The sequence below is a fragment of the Sebastes fasciatus genome, chromosome 1 (genome assembly GCF_043250625.1).
Source record: "Sebastes fasciatus isolate fSebFas1 chromosome 1, fSebFas1.pri, whole genome shotgun sequence".
Taxonomy (NCBI): Eukaryota; Metazoa; Chordata; class Actinopteri; order Perciformes; family Sebastidae; genus Sebastes; species Sebastes fasciatus.
Genome location: NC_133795.1, coordinates 27,415,108 through 27,440,642, shown reverse-complemented (window position 1 = coordinate 27,440,642; position 25,535 = coordinate 27,415,108). Strand labels below are relative to the sequence as shown.

The following is a 25,535-nucleotide window of genomic DNA, read 5'->3' as shown; positions in this document are numbered from 1 at the left end:
GCTGTTTTCTTCTGGCTATATAATGATGCACCAAAGCCTTAAAGATGTTAAAGTTATGTCTAACTTTGTGGCACAGATACTGAGTTATCATGTTAAAGACGTGTAATTATTTGTGATATTTAGGGTGTGTGTGCTAGAGCTGGGCGATATGGAGAAAATCTCGATATATACCTCGATATCGATATTGCGACGATGTTGTAGGGTTGAATGTTGGTGCTTTTACAAAGTAGTTACACAATGAGAACTTTGATAAATAATCATCAGTAATGTAGATATAATGACTAAGTGGGTAAAGAAAGAAAATGATATCGCTTTACTGTAAGGCTGCCTTTAAAACCAGGAAAATCCAAAATCTAAAACGATATCTAGCCTCATATCACGATATTGATATAATTTCATTATATTGCCTAGCCCTACAGTGAGCTCAGATTACTAACGGTGACTGGTACCATAACAACACAATAAAAACTATTCGTCAGTCATAAATGAAATTTTGTTACTGTTGTAAAATATCAACAATGAGGACATTTTGAAGGAAATTTGTGGAGCTGTTGAGCTCTATTCATTTATTTTTTTATTTGAGGGCTGCTAGAAGGTCGCAGGTTGGAATCCGGCTTTGGGCCCTTCTGTGTGGAGTTTGCATGTTCTCCCTGTGTTAACGTGGGTTTTCTCCGGGTTCTCCCGCTTCATCCCACAGTCCAAAGAACATGCAGGTTAGGTTAATTGTTGACTCTAAATTGCCCGTAGGTGTGAATGTGAGCGTGAATGGTTGTCTGTCTCTATGTGTCAGCCCTGTGATAGTGTGGCGACCTATCCATGGTGTACTCCGTCTTCGCCCAATGTCAGCTGGGATCGGCTCCAGCGGTTATGGATAATGGATGGATGGATTTATTAGCATTTCGCTTTTATTTGGTAGTGGCAGTAGAGATACACACAGGATATGCAAACATTGATACCACTCTGATGTCTGTATGTTAAATATGAAGCTACAGCTAGCAGCAGGTTAGCTTAGCTTAGCATAAAGAATGGAAACAGAGGGAAACAGCTCCATCGGAAACACATTATATCTTGTTTGTTTAATCTGCACAACAAACAGTTTACATACAAGTTTTACGGGGGGTTATGTGCAAGACTATTTATAATTTTTTGGTCTCTGCTGGTTGCCTGGCAACCTCATGGTGATGTCACAGCTCCCAGGCAAGAAATAGGCACAATCACAAACTGTCGTTTTCACACTTTTTGTACGGATTAATAGCCTACTGATTGTGTTTGACATCCCTCTGACCGGCATGTACTCAGATAGAGCTATATCCATGATAGTCTAATATGGACCTGCCAATGTTTGGCTCCAGCTCTAATATTATCTGTGAATTAGCACATTTATTGTGGTTGGAGACACACTTCTGCTTATGAGAAGTGTTGATTGGATTTCTCAGGTTGTACCTGTTAAATTAAGAATTACTGATGCTGTGTAACTTTGTCACTTCTGTAAATAATTGATTTCGGAAGTTCACACTGCATACCAGCAACAGCGAGGTTTGCATAAGTGACACTAAAAGCTCATCCATATCTGATGTAGTTTTAAAGTCATGGATGTGTCTACTTTAATGAATGCTTTGTGATGTTAAGCAGTTGCCTTTTTAAGGTGGGTCTGTCTTGTGCTTTCAGTTTGCAGTACTGCAGTTTGCGTTTGTGTTTTACCATCTGTCTTACCAAACATTCAGTCTAATATTACGCATTCAAAACCTATTATTTTAAAGCAGTACCACAGCTACCAGTGGTAGCAGATAATATGTCTCCGGGTATGTTTTATCTTGTTTCAGAAAGCTTCAAGAAATTGGCAATTTTGGAACGATGATTACCAAAGTTGGTGCACAAAGAAAATGACTCTGTTCCGGGAAATCATACATAATTTCACCCCAATGACAGACTCTTTAAACAGAAAATCTCCTCAGTTTCACAATAACATATGAAACATCCTGTGTATTTTATTTGACACATGACTTATTTCAGATTCTGGCTTGTTGCAATCAGTGAAGTCTTCCTGTCAGCATTAAAATCAACTCCATGCTTCTGTTTTTAATGTATCCCCCGTTGTGCCTCTATTACTGGATCTCGCTTGACTGGCCAGGTGAGGATGATACGGCCAGACATGCAGCTGACAGGTGGAGCAGTGTGTTGTTCTTGATGCCTCCCTACCTGCATGCTGGATCAATTGTTTGATTGCTGCAGACGCTGAAAGCAACCTGTGGCTTGGTTCTAACCTTCATGATTAGTTCTTTGGTGTGGACTACAGAAGATCACTTTACCCAGTGACTGGCAACACGTTGCAGTACAGAAATTAATGTACAGCTCTGCCCCATAAGGTTCAGGCTCCAGTGGGGTTTCTCAAGGGCTTTCTGAGCTGGGACCAGATTTATTTTGAGATAAAGGACAAATTACATCCTACTTTTAATGTATATGTGGCCTATATAAGAGAGTCTTTGCAGAGGTCAGTTTCAAAACACTATCCATACATTAAAAATACATATTTAATGTCATATTGACCTTGGATCTATAGCCAGTGGTATACTTTTTTAACTGTGAAAATGTCACTTTCTAACAAAATTCATCCATGTAAAATCAGTGCTATTAACGTAATCCAATCAAATCTCTTTATTATTAGTTTATTGTGGATGAATGTCACTGACAGCTGTTTGAATTAAATGGATAATTTCATCATCCTTGTTGAATTCACAGAAGTTTTGGAACATAAAACCATGTGAAAAACAAAATAAAAAGTACACATAAAGCCAAGGAAAATGGTTTGCATTTACTCTGTCCGCCTTTTGTCGTCACATTAGTGAACTGCTGCATGAAAAACATGATATCAAGTCAAATAGAGTGCAGCGGGGCAATGTGACAGGTAAATTAAGCAAAGAATTGAAAGGAGAGTGCATCCGTCAATTCTCCTTTTTTTTGTGTTGGAGGATTCACACTCTGCAAAGCTTTATTTATAAATGCCCTGCACCCTCAAAAAGTAATGACAGGTTTGTATTTTCTACTTTTAAATGTGCCACACTATATTCACCATGAACTATTGTACAGTACTGTGTAGTTCACTGTGTTTGACACGCAGTAGTTTTATATATTGGATAACTGAAGGCTTGTCAGAAACACTCTTCCCTCATTTTTCATCATCCGTTTCATTTAATCACCACTGGTTGAATTCATCTTTTGGTTTTTATGTTGTACTGTTGTGGTACAGGGATCAATTAACAGGATCAAACAGATTTCATGTAGTTCCGATTCTACCTTTTCCATGGAAAAGAAGATAGTTATATTTTCTGTTTAATATTTTTGACCATATACAATTGTTAAACACAGCCACTTATTGGTCTCCTTTGTTGGCTTACATTTATGCGTTCATGTGCTGTATCGCTGCCATGTTTGGTGAATTAATTCCTCCAAGTTTCACTTTTAAAGAGTAACTTTTTAATGTATTTTTCAACCATATTTTCACACTTTTTTTCTTTAAGTGACTAATAATGACAACAACTTCTGACAAGTGCTTTTTTTTTTGCCCGTACAGGCTCTGATTGTTATTATTAGTGGAGAAAACAAGGAGAAAACTTGTTCTGAAATCTCGTGAAGACAACAGTGGAATAGTGGAATACATCCATAGTCGGGCAGAGTTTGTTGTGTTGGACTACAGAAAGCATAGCTGATGATTTTGACAATGTGGACAAGGTCTTTGAATGTGATATACGGTTATTCGGATTACACAATGAGACGTCTCCTTGAGTGGGACTTGGACCAGTTGAAGTGAAAGGTCAAGATAAGTGTATTTCTCCATAGGGTCCTTTCCATAATGTTGTCAGACACTTAAAATGACATCTGAGCCCGTCAGAGGTAAAAACAAGCACTTGTAGTGAATGTAACATTACATTGATGCTGCTCACTTGCCCTCACACCTCGTTTCGTGACTGCAGGTTGAAAACAACTAAAGTTACCTTTTGAAACCTCTAAATATATAATTTGTTATCAAGGTAACTTTGGCATTGCCTTGAAGCACTTATCATGTTTTACATCAGCTGTCACGACAAACCTGTCATTTGTTCAACTCCTCTGTAGAGAGCGTAGACAAAAAAAAATGTATGTAGATGAATCAGCCTTTAGAAGAGAAGAGAAGGACATTGCAAAACCTACATTATGCAAGGTTACAAGGTTCGTTTATAGTCATTCAACAGGTTGCACAACGAAATGCAAGTTATAGACCCTTTTTGCAACACAAGAAGAAAACTTTGGTGGAGTACGTAGAATAAGTTGAGGAGTCTCACAGCATGAGGAAAGAAGCTGCTCTGTTGTCTGGTGGTAGGGCAGCGGATACTTGTCTATCTCTTGTGTGACGGCAGCAGGGTGAACAGGCTGGGACTGGGATGGGTATATAATATCCTTTTGGATTTTTTTTAAACTTTGGTATACCAAAGTTTTAAAAACTCTTTCTTTCTACATGACCACTACAGTAGGGTTATGGTTGGGTAAAGATTATGATTACGGCAAATTAACTATGGTTTAGGTATGTTTAAGATTAGGTAACTAAAACAGTGGTTAATGTTAGGGATTGGTAAACATAATTTCAGGCTTGGTATGAGATGCTAATGCGGGGCACACACTAAACGAGAATCAAGCCGATTTTGGACCCGATTCCCCCCTCTGGACAATCGTCAGCAAAGCTCAGATTTTGTAATGGTTCTAAAGGTTATCTTTCCAGATATTCCTGTGGTGTGAGGTATGTTAAGAGTTTTTTTTTACCGATCGGCTCGGAAGTCCATTCTGGCCGCACCGATCTCAAACCGTATATATAAAACATGTTCGATATTTACGACCTGATATCCTGTTGTGTGAGGGGGAACCCCGAGGACAGCCGATGACGCAGTCATGTGGGAAAGAATGATAGCCAATTGGGAACCAAACTGACTGAAGAAGGAAGGACAACCGCTGCTGTCATTGAGTGCATGAGCTAATGCATGAGCTAATGCAAAACGTGAAGCATAGCAGTAAGACGGACCTCAGAAATGGAAGACCAACTTGTTGATTTGTTGCAACAGCGCAAGGGTTTATTTAACGTGTCTCCATGACTTCATCCATCCATCATTCATGAATTTTCAGTACAAAGTTGTGCAAAAACTAACATCGCTAATTCTTTCTGCCTGTCATCTGCCATGTTTGTTTACACTAAAATCACGTTTGATCGCGAGTGATCCCGCGAGATTCCCGTTTTATTTTAGTCGAGATTCTTGTCGTTCATGAATGGAATGTGTTAGTGTGTGGTGTGCTGTTTTGGCCAAATCGTTGCTCACCACACTATAGGAACAAAACTGGTAAATTTAATATAACATGTCGTTATGTGAGGGGTCTCTCACATTTTCAAAATCTGTTAAGATTTGAAAAATCTTTTAGTGTGGGCCAGCCTTAAATTCGGTCTCCCACATATAAGCCAGATGACTTCACTTAAACATCTCCCTACACAAAAGTTACTTGTTGCATTATGCTGCATTCTGGCCTGGTAGTCACACCATTTAAACATCCTGAATTAGCTACTTTTCCTGTGCTTTAACAAGTAAATTAGATACAAATAAACCATTTAGCAAAACTGATTGTATTAGTGTTAATTTGTCTGTAGTTATTTTCACCAAGTAGGAGTTATTTTAACTTTCAGAAATGCCCAATATGTCTAACTTGGAATTACAAGGACCCAGTTGCTCATAATTACAACGATACGACATGAACGTGGCATTGAATATTTGTGCTGAGCAACGGTGCATATTATTCAATATGAATGTAATTTCTGGGCTGGAATGAGTAGGTGGGAATTTACCATAATACTGTAATATGAATTGTGATGAACTTATTCCAGGTATTTCTATCAGCCAATTTCCCATCAATTGGTCACTCGTCTTTTGTCTCGTTTTTTGTTTCACATAACGTTGTAGCTCTGATGGCTCGACAGGATGAAATTTTACTCCCAAAAGGCGCTAATGTACCAGAATTGGTGTATATTTGTCATAAAACGTGTGAGGAATGCATGAGGACCATGCTACCAAACTGGTGTCCACATAGCAAATATAATACAGCTGAAGCTAACACAACTAGAGAATGCAATATTTGTGCACCAAATAAAACAAATAAACAAGTGATAAAGTCTTTATTAATTAATTATGTAATTATTATAACTATATTAACTATTATCAACCTAAATGTGACAAAACATAGATACAGGTTTAATGTTTTATCGCACAGTCGTAATCCCAATCATTTACATACAGTTTTAAGAGAAACGTAGAACAAGGTGAGTTTCATCCTTTTTTTCCAGCTCTGTGCAGGTTCTGGTTGCATATTGGCATTTATCAATCAGGGATCGATGATTATGATTGTAGTGCAGAGTGCTCTGCTTCAGAGTGGTATTGATTGGCTGAAGGGTTGGGCTTTCTGCCAGTTCTCATTAGTGGTCTCTGTCCTTTCACCTTTCTTTGTCTCTCATCTCTCCTCTCTTGCTGATGCCGGAGCCTGGTGATTCTAACTGATGACAGTCCTAAGTGCTTTAATAGAAACGTATTGATCACAGGTGTTGTGAGCCATTTACACACACACACACACACACACACACACACACACACACACACACACACACACACACACACACGCACCATACACACACACACCATACACATACACACAGAGACCACATGGAGAGGCAGCCTCTCTCCTACAGCACATGTATGTCACACTTTACGACTCTCACACCCAGTCGCTCCCATTGATGCCATATAAAGAGCCTGTTTTGTACTGTGAAACGGGTGACAGGGTGACCCTGGTGGTCGGACAGACCATTTTATAACCAGAGTATCAGAGGGTCAACGGTCCTCCAACCGTTGTCAAAGTGTCCTTGAGCAAAACATTGTCCTCTTAACAGCCCAAAGCCGCAGCTGCATGCCTCCATCATGTACGTTTGACTGAAAGGACGTGAGAAAAAAAATAGCAGTAATATACACACCTCTGGCTGTGTGAATTATGCCCAAAGGGTTTTTCTAAATAATAAATGAATGTTTAATTATTCATAAAAAAAATGTTCTTGCCACTAAAATGTGTCTCCTTTTTAAATATTTTTTATGCCTTTTTAATTTTCCTTTTTTTTCCCCAAACAAAGGGCCATCCAGAACCCTTTAGTAGACATAGTCATTAGCTTATAACAAACAAGTTCAACATAAATGCATAATAATAATAATAATAATAATAATAATAATAATAATAATAATAATAGAAAACTATATTAACTATATGATAAAATACAAAATAGAATGAAAAACAAATCAAATACAGTAAGATGAGAATTCATCTTACATTTTAAAAAGAGGGAAGAAATCAGTATGCTGATACGTTAAGGTTTAGTCTTATTATTTATTTGGTTGTTTATTTTCTGCTCCGATTATTTAGTTTCATATTACTTTTCTTATCTGTGTGTGACTTTTTTGAAATGTATCATATTCTTTATTATATATATATATATATATAGGATATTGACTTAATACTATTATTTATATTGTTTTGTTAAATATTATTTTTATGTGCCATTAAATCAAATCAATAACCTAATTTTACATCACCCTATAGTAGTTTGCCATTTTGGGAAACACACTTACTGAGAAACTAGCCTGGCTCTGTCCAAAGGTTAAAAAAACAACAACACCTACCAACACCTGTAAAGCTCACATATATACATATAATACAATTTATCTTTTGTTTAATTTGTACAAAATGGTTTTACAGTGGATGATGCTAAACTAAGTTAAGCTAACCATCTCCTGGCTGTAGCTTTAACAGAGCGGTATCAATCTTCTCATCTAACACTAATAGCATAGCATAAAAAGCTATGTTTTGTATTTCCCAAAATGTCAAACCAGTCCTTTAATGTTTACAATTTTATGAGTTAATCTCTCCATTTGTATTTTTCCACCTTATGAAGTCGAGGTTGTGTTTTTTTTTTAATCTTATTTCTTTTCTTTATTAGGTCAGTTTAGTTGAGTTCTTTCTCCAGTTTTTCATTACACTTTCTCCGCTCCGTTGTTTCACAGACACCGTACTCAGTATATCGTAACAACAGTAGTCAGACAGTTCATGCATTGTTTCTTCTCATATGGATCGTTACCAACTTTGTCTGACCGCCGCGCCCTGCTCTCTGACCCCTCATCCTGTCCACGCTGCATGGCGGTATTGGGTCCAGCCTCAGAGTCAGCGACCTTCGCCAGCAGCTCCAGTTTTAATCAGCAGCTCTCTCCACACGGGCAGCCCCGACCAGCCTGCTTCCTGCACCTTAATGAGTCGAGAGTCCCAGGCCAGACCGAGCCGCAGCTCGCTCGCTCTGTAGCTTACTCTCCCCCTTTTCACATCACAGCAGATTGGGCGTACGTACAGCAAAACTATATCCAGCGAAGCACATCATTGTGCGAGACTAGCAGACAGGGTAGAGAACATTTTATAGTGACATCTGTCCCTTGACACTTGACAGCTAATTCAATTACATTGTAGGAGTATTACAGAAATATTATCTTATTGTAATGCAGTCTTGATTTGTGATTTTTAATGCAGGCCAGTTAAAATTAGCGAGCCCTTTCTAGACACATTATTTGTTTTACCGTATAATCAGGTCACCTCATGTGATTGCCTATTGTCCACGCGTATCTATCTCTTAAACAAAGTTTGAATATTCTACGCCCGCTATCCCAACTTTTGAAATTAACTTTGATCGGGGGGCGTGCTGGTGGCTTAAAGATAATCACATCAAGGGCACGGAGCCTGACCTGTTTTTGCATCAGTAAGTTTCTGCTCAGTGAAAAGCACTCAATCGGCAATTGTTGTCTTGCCTTTTGTGGGAATGTGAATAGCACCTTATTGATTGGAAGCAAAATGTTTTTAATGTTGTAGATGAGATTTCAGGATTGCTAGCTAATGGGAAGATGGGAGCTCGCTGCAATCTATTTTCAAGTCAAGTTCCAAATTGAAAATCTTTACAGGCGTAATTAAGGCTTATCTGAAAGGAATGTCAAAACTTTTCAAATGCTTTTTTATTTATTTTTTTTCACCCATCCAATCCTGATTGTTACGTGTAAATACACAAACATGCCCAGAATGGCGATGAGTCTATGCAGAAAAGTAATGAATATAAAATAGAGAGCAGTATTGATGTTTGATCCAACTTAATGGAAGTGAAAACAGTGTCCTTGTAATTGATATTGTAATGTTCTTTCACGTAAATAAGCAGTTTAGTGATGTTAATCATGTCATTTTCTAGAAGTAGGTGCGTTTTTGATGTTATGGAACTACATTAGTCTTATCCCAATGGAGAAATCCTCTGGTCGGGCTGCAGGGTCAGTGGATTAAGTATGATGTTCAAGGATACGTGGACAGGTGGGGCTGCACTGGGGTTCAAAGTTGGGCTCCTCCACCTGGGGGATGACCTGGATTTCAAGGAGCCATTGTGGTTGGATGTTTAAAACACGACTGTGCTGAGAAACTGCTCAAATGCCCTTAGCCAGTCCAGCTGTTTCCCCCTGTGTCCAGTCTTTCTGCTAAGCGAAGCTAACAGGCTTCTGGCGGTAGCTTTATCGATCTTCTCATCTAGCTCTCGGCAAGAAAGTGAATAAGCTTGTTTCCCAAAATGTTAAACTCTTCCTTTAAAGGGACTCTATGCAAGAATCAGACATTGCTTGTTAACAGAGACATGTGGCCGTTAAGTCAACAAAAGTCAACGTCCGCGGTGTGTGAGTGCAGGCAGGCAGGCAGGCCCTTTAAGGTCACGATTTCATACAAAATATTTGCTCAAGATTTATGTATGAAGTTTGTATCAAGTACTACAGTGTGATGTCAACAAATACATCTTATATATCTTATATTTTATTCCATGGTGCCACACAGACCTATTGAAAACACATCAATGAGCCACACTATTACACTGGGTGACATGTCCCTTCAGTATGATGAACATTGGTACTGTATGTATTTTGAAACAGCTCCATATACACCATGTCGGTGCTGTAAATATCCAATAATGTGTATTAATTTGCAGATGAAAATAGTTCTCAACAAATGAACTGTTTTGCTCCTGTTTGAGATGATGTTGCTAAAAAAGTACAGTGCCCAGCTGTTTTACAATAGTACTACTTTTATTTTAAAATGTGAAGTCATATATTTGTGACCCTTTTTTAAATGATGTATGCCTTTGGTAGAAACACATAGGCTTGCAGAAAGAGCACCAGCTAATGCTAATGCTGTTGGTTTTGGTCTTTTCAAGCCTTATCAAATAAAACAAAACATTTAAAATCTTCAGTAGGCAGAATGTTTTTGGCATTGGTCAAAAATTCCATAATAACCTTTCAGCATATTGTAATTCAAGTGTTCTGAGAAAAAACTAGACTTCTGCACCTCCTCATGGCTCTGTTTTCAAGCTTTAAAACATCTAGCCCGTGACGGGAGACTTTGGCCAATCACAGGTCATTTCAAACTAAGTAGCGCTAATCAAATATGAATCAATATTATGTTATGTTAATGCCTATTTCTCTCCTCAAATGTTTTCAGAAACATCTTGTAGTGTACTGTTTAGCTGGTGGGCGGTGCTTGGTATTTCCTCAACTGATCTCAACATGGCTGCCAGGTCACAAACTTTCTCATTTTACAGCTAAACAGTACACTACCAGATGTTTCTGAAAACATTTGAGGAGAGAAATAGGCATTACAGTGACAGAATAGTGATTAAAATTTGATCAGCGCTGCCTAGTTTGACCGTTTGATCGGAGTTTTTGAGTGATTGACAGCTGCTCAGAGACGGCAGGCTCCAGCTCAGCTCTGATTGGTTGTTTTCTTCCGGTCTGTGAAATCTTGCAGATGCCATTAGGAGCACCGGAGGACTCAGAGACACATGGTATTTTTCAGATTACCTGTCTCATGCACTACTGTCAGGATATAGTGACCGTTTTATGAAAATATCTTTTTTGAATCATATTTGCTCCAATTCTACCCACTGCAGCTTTAATATCTGTTAATATATATAAAAAAAAAAGACACAAACAATATTTACTAGCATATTTTTAAGAGTTCTATCATGTGTTGTTCTAATGCTTTGGTGACAAGTCGGGATCACTGTTGCAGATGGCCGTCACATGCTCTCTAACCGCTGTGTATGTTTGTGCTTCCAGTTCATGTGAAAGCAGGAACCTGTGAGGTAATTGCTGCACACCGATGCTGCAACAAGAACAAGATCGAAGAGAGATCCCAGACTGTCAAGTGCTCCTGCTTCCCTGGACAGGTGGCGGGAACAACAAGAGCGGCTCCATCTTGTGTAGACGGTATGCCAGGCTTCTCATTATAGTTTTGGTAATGATTTGAGACTGACTTCTGATTAGGGTAGAAATGCGGCACGGTGCAAAAAACTGTCACACCTGTCACTGCGCCTCTGGTGCTTATTTCACTCATTATTTGGGGTATGAGAGGTTTATTGTATGAAAGAAGAAAAAAATACAGCTGTTGAGATTTTCATGATCCTGCTGCTGTGTCTCGAAGGCTTTATAATCCTCAAAATCAAACAGTTCACTCATTCACCCCTTTTGTCTGTTGTCATATCAGACCTTGTGTTCGGCGGAGTAGACAGAAGGCCAGGTCATTTAATATCATGTCAAAAGTGGCCTCAGTTACAGGTGAATCGATCCCTATCTCCTCTTTTCACTGTAATGGCTCCGACAGGGAATTCCTCGATTTTGACAGTTCTCTTTTCACTTTAGAAATGTCAGGGGAAGATGTTTCTCCCCCGAAGGCCTCCTCGGAGCAACTTAAGACCTTGACGCGCAAACCTCTGCTGCACGCTTTGTTACCCTTCATACATACTAACATTCACCCTCTTCACACTGCACGCTCCTGCTCACAACACTCACCGGCTTGACATTGACCCACGCCCTGTAGTTCAGACCTGAAAACACACCGCGGCATGACTGACGGGTCTCCTCTGTCGGGCACAGATCGGAAGACGCTCTCTTCAATCACTGTGATTGTATATGGAGACCAAAGGAATATATTGTTGCTTCAGCCAGGGTTGAACCTTGCTACACTTTCAGACAGCATGTCGTTAATTGCCTCCAGTACCTCCATTTTTTTTTTTTTTACTGTTTTCTTTCTTTTATTTTCCTCACAGCATCCATAGTTGCACAGAAGTGGTGGTGCCAGATGCATCCTTGCATGGATGGGGAAGAGTGTAAAGTGCTGCCAGATCTCAAAGGATGGAGCTGCAGTACAGGAAACAAAGTGAAGACAACCAAGGTGGGTTTAATTCACAAAAATATCTGAAAGCAGATGGTAGATATTCTTAAATTATGATGCATAAAAGTCTAGCCATTGCCTCGGATAATAATAGCAGTAACAAAATGTGACCCTGGAATAATGGAGGATGGCTATAGATAAGTGTTTGGAAAAGAAAGAAACAAGAGAGCACCGGGGGAAATTTTTTTTTTATCAACTTCAGATGAGAGCGTAGCAGAGCAGGCAGAGTAGGAGGCAGCAGGAGAGGAAGATGTGACTCACAGGGGAGAGTCAGTGAAGTGTTTCTTGAAGCAATCGGCTTACAACAGTAGAAAGGGGTGAGTTAAGTTCAGATATCTATTCAGCTACATCTTGCAATTTGTTGTGGAAGTCTAAGTACACACAGTTTATTGTATTTTTGCTTAAGTTGCTAATTTGGCAAAGTAGATCGGGTATTCAGCAATTCGGGCAACACAGGGGGATAGAGCAGGATGCCAAAGAATTCTTCTCACAATACTGGAGCATCAGTATGTTTTTTAGGTTTTTTAGGTTGCAGTTGTGTGAAAGCAAACAGACAAACCACAAGATTTTGTGATAGTAGATATGATTTTAGCATGACTTCAAAAGCTAAACTGCTGATAATGTGCTGTTTAAAAAGAAATCTCCTGTATGTGCATCATCACGTCAGGTGTGTCAAGCTCATCTACTGCTATTTTAGCAGTTCTTCAGTGAACAGTGAGTGGAAACGCAGCCATCACACAGTGACTATCCCTAATATCATATAATATATATGGCCACAATATGATGCATTGCTTGCTGCCAGTCTCCAGATTTGAATTCCCAACAAGGGACCATGTAATGCTGATGATATAGAATGACAGTCGCCAAAACTGTCCAATCATTGAGTTACTTAGCTCATGGTTCATTTATAAAAGCCAAAATGGACCAGAACTAAAAGCCTATTTGGTCCAGTGAAAGCAGCCTTAGTTCACATGCCGTGTCTAAAAACGCGTGGAAAACGCCAGCTGTGCCGTTTTCTTTTTCTTTCCAATGTGCTTGGGAGGAGTCCTGTCGCACCTGCCGTTACTAGGCAACCAAAACCTGCGTGCTGCGATGACGATTATGATGAAGTTGCGGTAATGTAGCAGGATGTTGTGACGTCCTCGGACGGAAAGGGTAAAGCAAGTAAAGTAGTCCGTAGGACAGATGGTAAAGCTCTGGGTAGCCCTGCACTTTTCCTCCATACTGTATATGTACCGTAGACTGATATTTACGGAAGAAAAAAAAGATATCTTCCGGCTGTGATTGGTTGTTCCCCGTCACATGACATGCAGTGAGCGCTGCAGCGTTCCAAAGTTGAACTATTTTTATCCCGGAGGGCAGCCTCGTCGTGGCCAAGCGTCTATTTTTCAGGCCGCGACGATGTCCTCCCCCCCGATTTAAGCGTGCAAAAGACACGGCATGTGCCCCTGGGATTCAATAGACATTTTTGCCAAATCCAGAAACCAGCATGCTGTTGATGCCTGAATATTGTTCATTATTTCTTCCCTAGAGAGTGAATGCAGATGTCATTTAATAGAGATTAGATATTTAATGATGGGATAGATCTTCAATCAGGAAAGTTCCTTCAACAGTACAAAACTCCTCCGTACACCATGAATGTTGAGTATGTACAAGATGTCTACGACCTGAGACCAATGTAGTGTCATCTAAAGTAATGTGTTAAGAACTAAAAGTTCTTATAAATATTTTCCTTTTCTGGCATTTCTGAAGATTGTTTTGTCACTCTTGTAATTTTAGACTGACAAACCTTGTAATTTCTAGGGCTATTAAACTGTAATTTCACATATTTGATTCAGCACTCAAAAATATACAATATTGATGCCTACTCTATGACACCCGTACTCTGATGAATAATCATTATTACATTATATACTGTGTATATATATATTTTTTTCCCAGTGATTTCATCACAAGCTAAGATCTGTGCTTGTATTAACACAGACCTGAACTACAAAACAGAATATTTAGTGTCAAAATGGTTCATGAATATGCATGATGTGTCACTTTAATATATGCGATCGGACATGTTGTCTTGTTTCTGCATGGACCTACTGTATAATTTCACAAAAATCTGAATTACAGGGTTGAAAAATTGATGCGCTTGAATAATAATAATAATTATATAATGATAATAATATTATTAATAAGATCAGAAATTAACATTCAGTTGATAACAGAATAATATCTACTAAATAAATATAGGAACAACTATCATTTATTATCACACAAATATCATCATGAGACTCACATAGGAGCACACGACAACTTAGCGAATGGAAAATCAATTATCACCTCTGTAATAAACAGTGTGATTGTACACAGGTGGGTTCATTGGTACAAATTGGAAACCGCTGCAGCCCTCTGGGGAACTGAGCAGAGCTCTCGTCCTCATGGTTTCAGCATTAAGGGTGAGAAGAGAGAGCGGGCCTGAGTCGGATCTCGCCTTTGAAAAGTCAGCGCAGGCTTGCATATCACTTCAAAAGTGCCAGCAAGAAGCAAAACAAAGGCACGCAAAGGCAGGAGAGAGACAAACAAACAACAAACAAAAATCCCTCCAGGAAGCCAAATCGTCGAGTGGGATGTGCTGAGGCAGGGCAGGAGGGCTCAAGCTGTTGCACTTCCAGAGATTAATCGAGGTTATCTGGACGCGTGTTTTGGGTTTCAGGGTGTGGTAGACCTGAAGTGGATGGTAGGTGAGGAGGGGGGGGACACCGTGGGCCCTTAGCCATCCATCACAGCCCAGTGTTTGACTCACCAAACGCCTGTAGTTGAGCTGCCTCTTACATTATTCATGGCTACAGGAGGCCAGGACGAAGCAGAGCTTTTTATTTTAGCCGGGTTAATAATTCATGCCCTCTCACACAGCCACGGGAAAGCAGAAACAGAGGCACAGACAAGCAGGGGTCCAGGTGGCTAGTAGAACCCGTCAGAACCTCCAGTCTTTTTTTGATTTGGGAGTCAGCGGGGGTCACTCCCTGCTCGTGGCCCTGCTGCCTCCCACAGAGAGCCAGCGAGGGACGGCCTGTGTATGCCAGAGGGCCTCTGTACCTGAGCTTCCTGGATGGTTAACATCATTGTGAGGAACAAACGGAGGACTCTGCTGAAGATCCAGCTTTCTTCTTTTGAGAAAAGTGATATTGATTCTTTCAAAATTACTTGAAAATTCAAACTTATTCTGCAAAGTATCCAGGTTGGAATAATAGATAAAGTAAAACTTTGGTTGATAAAAGAAATGTTTGACCTTTTTTTAATATAATATGCCAGAGTACAGTCAAATCACAAATTGTCAAAGCAAGTCTCAAGGTGAAGTCCAAGTGAAGCAAATTGCAAGTCAGTTACAAGCCTTTTAAGGCCATCAAACACACCGAGCCGACATCAAAGAAGTAGCGGCGCCGAAGGCCGACCGTTGTCACCTCACGTGCTCACGTGCACTCGAACACACTCCAAAGACTACAGCCGACGGCAGACTACCACGTATGTTCTGCGCCTCCGTGAGATGAAATAACTGTCAACACCAGCAGGTTGCGGTAGTCTGTATTCATCATTCAAAAAGGAAAACCGGAAGACCGAGGACTGTGGATATACAAGCTGTTGTTATGATACTTATAAAGCTGCATCTGCCGACCATTTTCACACCGCTCTCACTCACCACTTAGCTTCATTCCAGATGTTGTTGTGAAAATATCCATGTATTGGAGTGATCAGATGAGATGAAGATGAAAAATGAGAAGAATGTATGTCCTCTTGACTTTACTCGTTGGCTTGCTTTCCTCACACCTGTTTCTCGAAAGCCGGGCAAACTCCAACACGGGCAGACTAGAGCCGACGGTGCGGGACACCGAAAAAACTAGGCCGACGGACGCTCACCGACGGCCCCAAACTGTCCAATGGCTGATCATCGGCTTGGTGTGTCAGGGCCTTTAGGTCTGTGAATGTTGTCTATATAAATGATCTGACATCTGAATATTTTACATAACTGAGACCAAGACCTTTCACCACATAGGCCTAAAAACTACCATTCAAAGTGTGTGGCTACTCAAACCCTGCCCATAGCCTGGTGGAGACTCAAGATCTAAAGGTTTATGGTTTAAAGTATTAGGTAGGTTTAGTCTGCAGCAGTCAGGTCCAAGTCAAGTCTCAAGTCCTCATTTTTCTGACTTAAAGCTGCACTAATCATTTGTATGCCTCCACTTCCACTTGGACTCAAGGATGAACTGATTTTGGTGGTCAAAGGTCAAGGTCATTGTGACCTGACGTTCGTCCCATTCTCGTGAACGGGATATCTCAGGAACGCTTGTAGAACATTTCTACAAATTTAGCAAATTTGTTGCTCATCCTGGACTCAAGTATGAGCAACTCGAATTTGTTGACCAAAGATCAAGGTCACTCACCTTGCATGGCAGATGGATTCTCGTGATGGCATGAGATCATGCAAGAATCTCGGGCTCACATACAGTATCACTAAAAAATCAATCTTGTCCGGCTTCAAGTAATGCGTTTGTGACCGGCAAACCAGATTACGGACCAATCAGCGTCCAGTGAGGAGCTACTGGTAGCTGTGGTGTGTGAGAGGCGACACGGAGAGTCTGGCGCCTCATGAAGAGGTTAGCGTAGATGCTGCGATAGCATCAGTTATATCAGAGCTGGAGAGTATTTCTCCATTGAATGAAGAGCAGGAGAAGAAGAACGGCACTGATTTTTTCTCGATGGAAAAGATGTTTTTGTTCTTCTCCCGACTGGCTTTGGCAAGAGTTTGATTGACAGATGGTTCATCCAATCACCTGTCAAGTATTTTTTGAAAGTGCCTGTGCCTTTTCCAAACAGTTTCCAATGATGGCTCCTCAGATGCTTCTGTGTAAGAAACCATCTGGCGGGTCAGGTTTTAAAAACCCTACCTGATGCAGATGTTTTCAATGGTTTGGAACTGAATGCAGGTTGTCAGATGTATGTGTGCCTTAACTTTACACTTTTTAATGTTGTGCTTCAACTGTGTCAGTGTTTTTAGTTGCCTACACATTTAAAATTACATATTTTTCTGTCAGTATTTAGTTCTATAATATTTAACATTTAGATTTGTCATATCTTAACATTGTTTCATAATTAAAGTATTACACCCCAAAATAAAAAATACAGTTTTTATTTTATTTTGTTTTATTTAACCTTTATTTTTCCAGGATTGTCTCATTGAGATTTAAAATCTCAATGGGAGCATAAAAGCATCATTAAAGTTTCACACATAAAAGCACAAATATCAGACTTAAAAACAAAACAGTTAATAGTTAAAAGCAACATAAGGAATTTCACATAAAAGTCACAATACACAGACTTACAACAAATGGCAAATTGCACAAACCAATGAATCAGCATTGTTCAGTTATTAACATATCAGAATATGTGAATAACTCAACTGTGATTTGAAAAAGTCTGTAAGAAGTTTATACAGTAACTCCAAGTTATTAGCTGCAGCATTTAGATTACATATAATACTTGACAGCAGCAGTGTGACACGCTGGTACTCATCGAATCAATTCCAAACAGTTTCCAATGACGGCTTCTCATGGTTCATTGGAACAAACCCTCTGGTGGGTCAGGTTACAAGCTCACTGTACCACACAAAACCAAAACTTAAGAATTCATATGCTAATTATGATAATTTCACACAAATGTCTAACAGGATAAAATGATGAAGTGATGACATTTTGGACAGACGTGGATGTAAACAGCAACTTGACTGGTTGGCGGAGGCATACAACCGCGAGGCGTTAATTCAAGTTTTATAAGAAAAATAGATCAAATTACTACATGTATGTACACAAGACTCTACGATGCATTTTAGTGTCTTTAAGCTCATTTTGTTTTGGCCTTCAACTTAAATGATCTGTTTCAGTCTCTCAGCTCTCATCAAGTCCTTTCCAGGTGCAGCAGGCAGCTGTTTTTTTAGTGAGGAAGCTTGAGAAACCCACCGTTCTCTAACTGCCAACCACTAAACAGTACATGGACAAAGTTACCGCTAGCTGCCGAACAAAGTGGAGCATTTAGCAGCTTAAAAAAAACCAGATTTTTTTTGGACTTATTGTAGACAGCATGCCTCAAAGCTAAAGCTTGGCTCAAAAAGAGAGTTGTTTAAGGTCTGGCAACCTTTTCTGCTCACTTAAGATTTTAAATATCTTTTAGTTCATATTTTTCTCAAAGTGGATACATAAAGTAAATGTGTGTAAATGAACTCCTCAGTTGCAGTACATGCCTCATAGACTGCTATAAATGATTCTTGGATGTCCAGCGGTGGCATTGTTGATGAAAAATGATGGTGTCGTTTCACCTCTTGATGAAGTCACATCAATAAATCAGGCATCGTAACACTCTGCAGGCCCCGTCTCGGACAACTCTGGTTGTTCGCTCTTTCTCTGCATGTCCGGGAGCGGCTAGTTTTATAGTCCTGCTGGTAATGTCAGGAATTATAACCCTGGCAGCTCTTGCTTTTCACTTCCTATCAATCAGAGATCAGAAGAACCACAGAGCCTTTCCACTTGACAGGTGCTACGATGCGCCTGTTCACAATGTGTTGAGAGTTGGTGATGGATAGCTGTCTGAGGTGGATTTCGTTTCATGACACATTGGAAATAAGCCTTAAATTTACTGACCCACAATCATGTAAATGATACTATTAGCCTTAATACACTGTATAATGACTTGCAGCCTAAAATATAGTAATTGAATCGTACCATTGTGGGATTTTGTTTCTTCCTTTTGGGCCAATTTCTATGGAGTCCATGTCACTTTTTGGTAACACTTAATTTTACAGGTCTGCAAATGTCATGGTAATTAGGTGATAATTAGCAAGTAACCTATTTGAAATTTCTTTGGAATTACTGCCAAATTACCCAAATATTTACCTCAAAATCTATCGAAAATTACTTTATTATAAACATTATTTAGAAATTATATTCCACTATTTCCCAGTAGCTTGTAATTTATTTAATACATTTCCAGGAAAAGAATACAAAGTTAATTGATAAACTTTATTTCCATGTTTGCTGATAAATAGATAATTAGCAAATGCCTTATTTTAAATTTCTTAAAAGAGCAGCGCACAGACACTTCTCAAGCCTAAGGGCCCTACTTTAACAATTATATGCTATTTTAACATATAATTATTAAATAATGTTTATAATAAAGTTATTTTCCTGGGCCTTGCGTCGCCAAAGACGATTGTGATTGGTTTAAAGAAACACAAACAAGGCAGAGTGTTTCTTCTCCTGTAGCAGGATGACTTTGTGTGGAGCCAGACCTTTCTTTAGCACTGACTCAGCACTGTGAAAATAGGTCTGACTATGCAAGACTATGGTGCAGTGACAACAGTGTGGTCCCTCACTGGCTTCCCATCCACAAACACTGCCAGCTGCGTTTGTTGGTAACTAATGTGGGGGCGCTGCCGCCATGATTGAACTCTGTTCTTGTGGGCGAGTGTTTTACTGCTCTGCCACCAAAGAGCCTTCTACCATACGGTTTGATGGACTAATACAACATCATTGAACGCAGCACATGACTGGCTCTCCTGCTGTTTAAAATGACTGCAAAAGGAGTTATCTGAAAGTTTATTTTCAGATCCTTCAGAAGCTGTACTCCCAGCCTACTCTTCAAACCAACCATCAACTAATTAATGTATACCTCTCGAGGTACTTGATTGCATTAACTTGTGCAGTTGTTTTAAACAAGTTCGTGCTTGTGGTTTCACTCTGCTTCAAAATTTGTCTCGTTTTTTTTCACTAAAAACAAGCTAATGTCACTGAGGTTGAGCCATGCTGTGTCAGAAAGACAGCGTGAGACGTTTAGTCGATGGATAGCCTGAAAAGAGTCTCCTCTTTTCATTCTATTGACGATTGATTCGTTTTTTATAGTCCATTGAGACACTGCTGGAAGCTGACCTGACATGCAATCTGTGAATTTAGAGCAACATCGAAACCGGGAACAATTGAATAAAAGTCCAAAAGAATTAAACAAAACGATTGCATTCAAAACTGAGAAAATGTATTCTTTTTTTTATAATTCTATCTAGATGATAATGCGTGTGGGACACACATGTACACCTGAACACACGTGTGCTTCAGTAGCTCTCAATCAAAGGTAGGGCCTTTGTGTGTTTGTCAATGGGACTTTGAACTTACAGCTGACCAGTCAAGTGTGGTCTTTCATCCTGAAGCAGCTTTAAGCATCAAACCCTGAGGACCTGCCTTCTGTTCTCCTGATTATTCCTCTTTGTGTGTTTACTCACCGATGGCCCTCGCAGTGACAAACCACAACACCACAGCATGCTAATTGCTTTGATAAGGCTTCACACTTTTGTTCCCGCTGCCATATACATTGCTTTGTTTTACCTCTGTGTCTAAACTCTTGTATCCCTTCCACTTCTCCCTTATGAGGTGAAATTCCCTTTCAGTGCTGCTCCTGCAATTCAAATAGTGTTCATATTTATATATCATACTGTTTTCATTTTTCTTTCATAATGACAAAGAGCTCAGAACTAGGGCTGTCAAAGTTAACGCGATAACATGTCAACGCAAATTCATTTTAACGCCACTACTTTCTTTTAACACAATTAATGCAATCTTTCAGAGGTTGTAGTGTGCTCAGTTTGAACTGAAACTAACTAACTTGAACTAGAAAACCTAAGGAATCATTGGTACCAACTAGCTTTTCATGAAGGAGGCTGAATAACGCTCCGAACGTACACTACATTTTGGCAAGGAAAAACTTTCATGGCCATTTTCAAAGGGGTCCCTTGACCTCTGACCTCAAGATATGTGAATGAAAATGGGTTCTATGGGTACCCACGAGTCTCCCCTTTACAGACATGCCCACTTTATGATAATCACATGCAGTTTGGGGCAAGTCGTAGTCAAGTCAGCACACTGACACACTGACAGCTGTTGTTGCCTGTTGGGCTGCAGTTTGCAATGTTATGATTTGAGCATATTTTTAATGCTAAATGCAGTACCTGTGAGGGTTTCCGGACAATATTTGTCATTGTTTTGTGTTGATAATGAGTTCCAATAGTAAATATATATATACATTTGCATAAAGCAGCATATTTGTCCACTCCCATGTTGATAGTGGCCCAAGTGTTTGACAATTTGTTTTGCTTATGCTTTTCATAGTATGTAAATATTACTTTTTTCTGGCTGTCCACTTGTTTGTATGATTATTCTCTTTTTTTATTTTTCATTTTTATTTTTTGTTATTTTACATGTTCGAAATACATTTTGAAATGAAATGAAATGATAAGAGATTTAAAAACTTGACAAATCTCCTGTAAAGGTACATTTTGAACAGATACAACTGCGATTAATTTGCGATAATCGTGATTAAATATTTTAATCGATTGACAGCCCTACTCAGAAAATGTGTAAAATAGAAATTATCCACATAACAATTATCAGTACAACAATAATCAGCATAACTGTGTTTTTAAATTGCATTTATGGGTTGATAATTGCGCCACTGCAGCAGATCCCAAATGTTGCTGCTATGAGAAATACGCTGTAGGCCATCTCTGATAATGTTGTGACCAAATAACGCTGTTTAACTTAATGCATGAATGTTTGTCTACAGCCTGCTGCTGTAACAGTAGCAACACCAAATCATTTTCATACGCTCTCTCACATCGTGATTCCTGAGGATTGTCACATGGAAGTGAAAATTAAATTGTGGCTCCCCAAACAGCAAGATACTATGTCTTCAGCTGCAGCTCTGAGCAGCAGAAAGAAATCTCACTTCCACAAAATATTAGAATTGTAATGCTCGAAAGACTGATTGTGTGCGGTAAACCCCTCGCTGGTTCAACTGGTGAGACCCCGCCAACTGCTAATTGAATGACAGTTATGTGCAAATATTCACACAGGAACACCTGTGTTTATTAGTGTGTGTGTGTGTGTGTATGTGTGTGTTTCGTATATTGCTTCCTACATCAGAGGGCAAGTAAAAAAAGTTACTTGTGTTCTACTTTTAAAGGGCAAACCAACAAGGAACAACATTCACCTCCCAGAGTATTTTTAGAGTTCTGCGTAAAGTGAGAGTTGTACAAACTGCATCTTTCAATCTTTGAGATTAATATTCATGAAAACGTCTGAGAATACTTATGCCAGCAGTGTGCCATCATGAATAATAATATCCCCCCTGTTTACATGGAAATCATTGAGCAGGATGTTCTTTGCATTACTGTACGTCTGACTCTTCGCTGCTCACTGTCTTCTCATTTTTGCTGTATAACAGCACAGATGTTTGAATTATAAAACATACCAGCTGGGAATGCACACACCTTGAACCTGTCACAATATTGACAGATGGGCTGTTGTGAGATGTGCAGCACCAAAACAAGTGTTTGCTTTAATGAGACACATTTTGAGGTAGAGAATGCTAACGGCATTTAGTTAAATGCTAACATCAGCATGCTATCATGCGCTTAAAGATAATGCTGACTTTGCTGATGTTCAGCGGGTAATATTTACTTTGGATGCAGCGACCTAGAATTTCCCCTCCCCAAAAAGGAATCGACCAATGAGCACAGCGAGGGACTAATACGTAGCCAATCAGCGCCAGGGGCGGGACTGACGGCGTTGTCAAGCTGTTGTGAAGCGTTGTCAAGCTGTTGTGAAGCGTTGTCAAGCTGTGAATCATGAATGGCATGTCTTTAATATTGCCCGACATTGTAGTTTGTTTCTACTTCGCTCTGCTACACTCTTAAAAACCCCGGCACAACCAGTGGCTACTTTATGCATCTGTGTCGACTTAAAATGCCGTTAGATTCAGGCGGATACGTTTGTCTCTAGCGATTGGTTAGGAAAATCAAACTCCCCCACGGAAATTGGTTCGAGTGGACGCAATGTCAGACTCAGACTAAAGATGGAAACTGAGTTGACAATTGTGTCTGATATCAGGCAACTTTCGGCCACTTCCCAGCCACTTCCCGGCCAGTTCCATCCGCTGGGAGTCCTCCCACCTCCTCCTGTTTCCTGACAGGGCATGTGTAGATTCCACTGAAACACGCCCATTCATTCAACACACCACCAATTGTTCACCATATTAGTTTAGCTTGTTAGCATGCTAACATTTGCTAATTGACTAACTGTCATTTAAGCGATTCTTAATGCAAAAATGCCAAAAATCCATAGTTTCTAGCTTGTCAAAGGTGAAAATTTGTTGGTTTTCTTAGTCTTCTATGTTAGTAAACTGAATATCTTTGGGTTTTTGACTGATGGTCAATGAAAATAAGCAGTTTAAATATGTCAACAGGAAATTGTGGCAGGCATTTTTCAATATTTTATGGCTTCCTTTAGGCCAAACTATAAATCAATGAATCAAGAACATAATCTTCAGATTAATCGCTAATGAAAATACACTTTAATTGCAGCCCTAATTTGAACAGTGATGTCTATTCTTAGAAATGATTGATAGTACAGAGAAGTAGTACTATATAGACAAACGGTAACACTTGACTGGATTTTCTTACTTGAAACATATTTTGTCATTTTTCTTTTTGTGCCTACACTAAATCAAGTGGGTTTATTTATTCCTCTCCTCTCTCATCGGTTTCTGTCATATTGTATGTCAGATAGAACTGGTTTTGAGAGTGTTACTACTTCTATTTGTCATCATTAATGAGTCAAATCTCTTTTGATCCCCAGCATCAATTCATGTCACTGACACAATCTCTGTTTTTCTTTTCTCTCTCTTTCTTTCTAGGTCACACGATAGTCGTCTGTTTCCAGGATAACCTTGTTTGGAACCAGACATTTGCTTCTTTGACCAACACCGCAGGACGTTTGGATATCATGTGTTGTGAGGATTTGTGGAAACCAGGGACCAACAAGGACAGTAATCACGGACATTCCACTGAACGAATGAAGGAAAAGGAGCTGGGAGCGTCATATAAGACTACATATCCAAAAAGATTCCTGACTTTAGATCCAGCATCAACAGTAGCTGTCTCTGAACTCTACTGCCCACCAAATCTCTCTTTGTATTATAGTTTTATTCCTATGGACTAGAGGACTCAACCATGAAGATATTTATTGACTAAAAGACTGTGGATTACACCAGAAAAAAAAAATCCCCCTTAAAACAAAAACCACGTGATGTGAAACTTTTTGTGTTATTTTCTTGCCACAAAGAGCCCCAGGACTCTTGATGCATATCTGTGTTGAAGATCTAGTGAGATCATAAGCATTTTCATTCCTTTTAGCCTTATGGAGCAGAGGTAGCTCTTCTGTTTCTTTTGTTGTTGATTTGAAACTATCAAGTGTTTGGCTTTCTTCAGTTTGTTAGGATGTCGAGTCTTGTTTTTAAAGACAAAAGACGATGCCACAACAGTAAAACACGGTAAAAAAATGTAATGATGAAGGGTCAACACAGCTGAGTTCTGCCAAAATGTTTTAATGGTATCTGTTGTTTTCAAAGCCTGGTGACTACCATTGATTACAAATGTCAATATTATCTCAATAAATCTAACTAACAATGGATTCAGACAAATCTGGGTTTTTGCAGTCTGTGTTAAAGGGGAACTACGCCCATTTTCAAAATTCATACATGTTATTCCTATGGTCTAACACAGTCCAAAAATATTAGTAAACATGAACAACTCTCTCCCAAATCCAAAAACTAGAGTGCTAAAACTCAAACTGGTGATGTAATAGGGTATAAAGTGTGGAGCTGCTTCATAGACAAATAATGGGAGACTGATTTATTGTGGGAGCCCAGCAGGAATGATGTGGTCTTTGGCCTTTTCTGTTTATATAGACCAAATGAGTCTGACAACACTACAATAGAATAAAACTCATTTGGTTATATAAAAAAAAGAAAAGAAAACATTCTGTGGGTCCACAAAATCAGTCTCCCATTCTTTGTCTATGGAGCAGCTCCAGACTTGATACCCTATGACATCACAAGTTTCAGACTTACTTCTCTGGTTTCTGGCTTTGAGAGAGAGGAGCTCATGTGCATAAATACTGATTGAACTTTCCTAGGCCATGGAAATAACATATTGGAATTCTTAATTTGGGTGGTGTTCCTCTTTAATGCTCTTTGTATACCAGGCCACAATGCTGTTGAGACTTCAAATTTGCAGGTCAAGCAAATAACCTGAGGAAGAGGAG

At 39.4% G+C, this 25,535-nt stretch overlaps 1 protein-coding gene across 1 annotated transcript in view; it reads left to right on the top strand.

Moving 5' to 3' along the window:
* tafa3a (TAFA chemokine like family member 3a) overlaps positions 1-24,908 on the top strand; it is a 114,357-nt gene extending 89,449 nt beyond the window's left edge. Inside the window, exons 3-5 of the mRNA XM_074651742.1 lie at positions 11,232-11,381; positions 12,221-12,345; positions 24,127-24,908. Coding sequence (XP_074507843.1) covers positions 11,232-11,381; positions 12,221-12,345; positions 24,127-24,138 — 287 coding nt within the window. The 3' untranslated portion in view covers positions 24,139-24,908. The remainder of the gene's footprint in view (positions 1-11,231; positions 11,382-12,220; positions 12,346-24,126) is intronic.
* Positions 24,909-25,535: the final 627 nt, after the last annotated feature.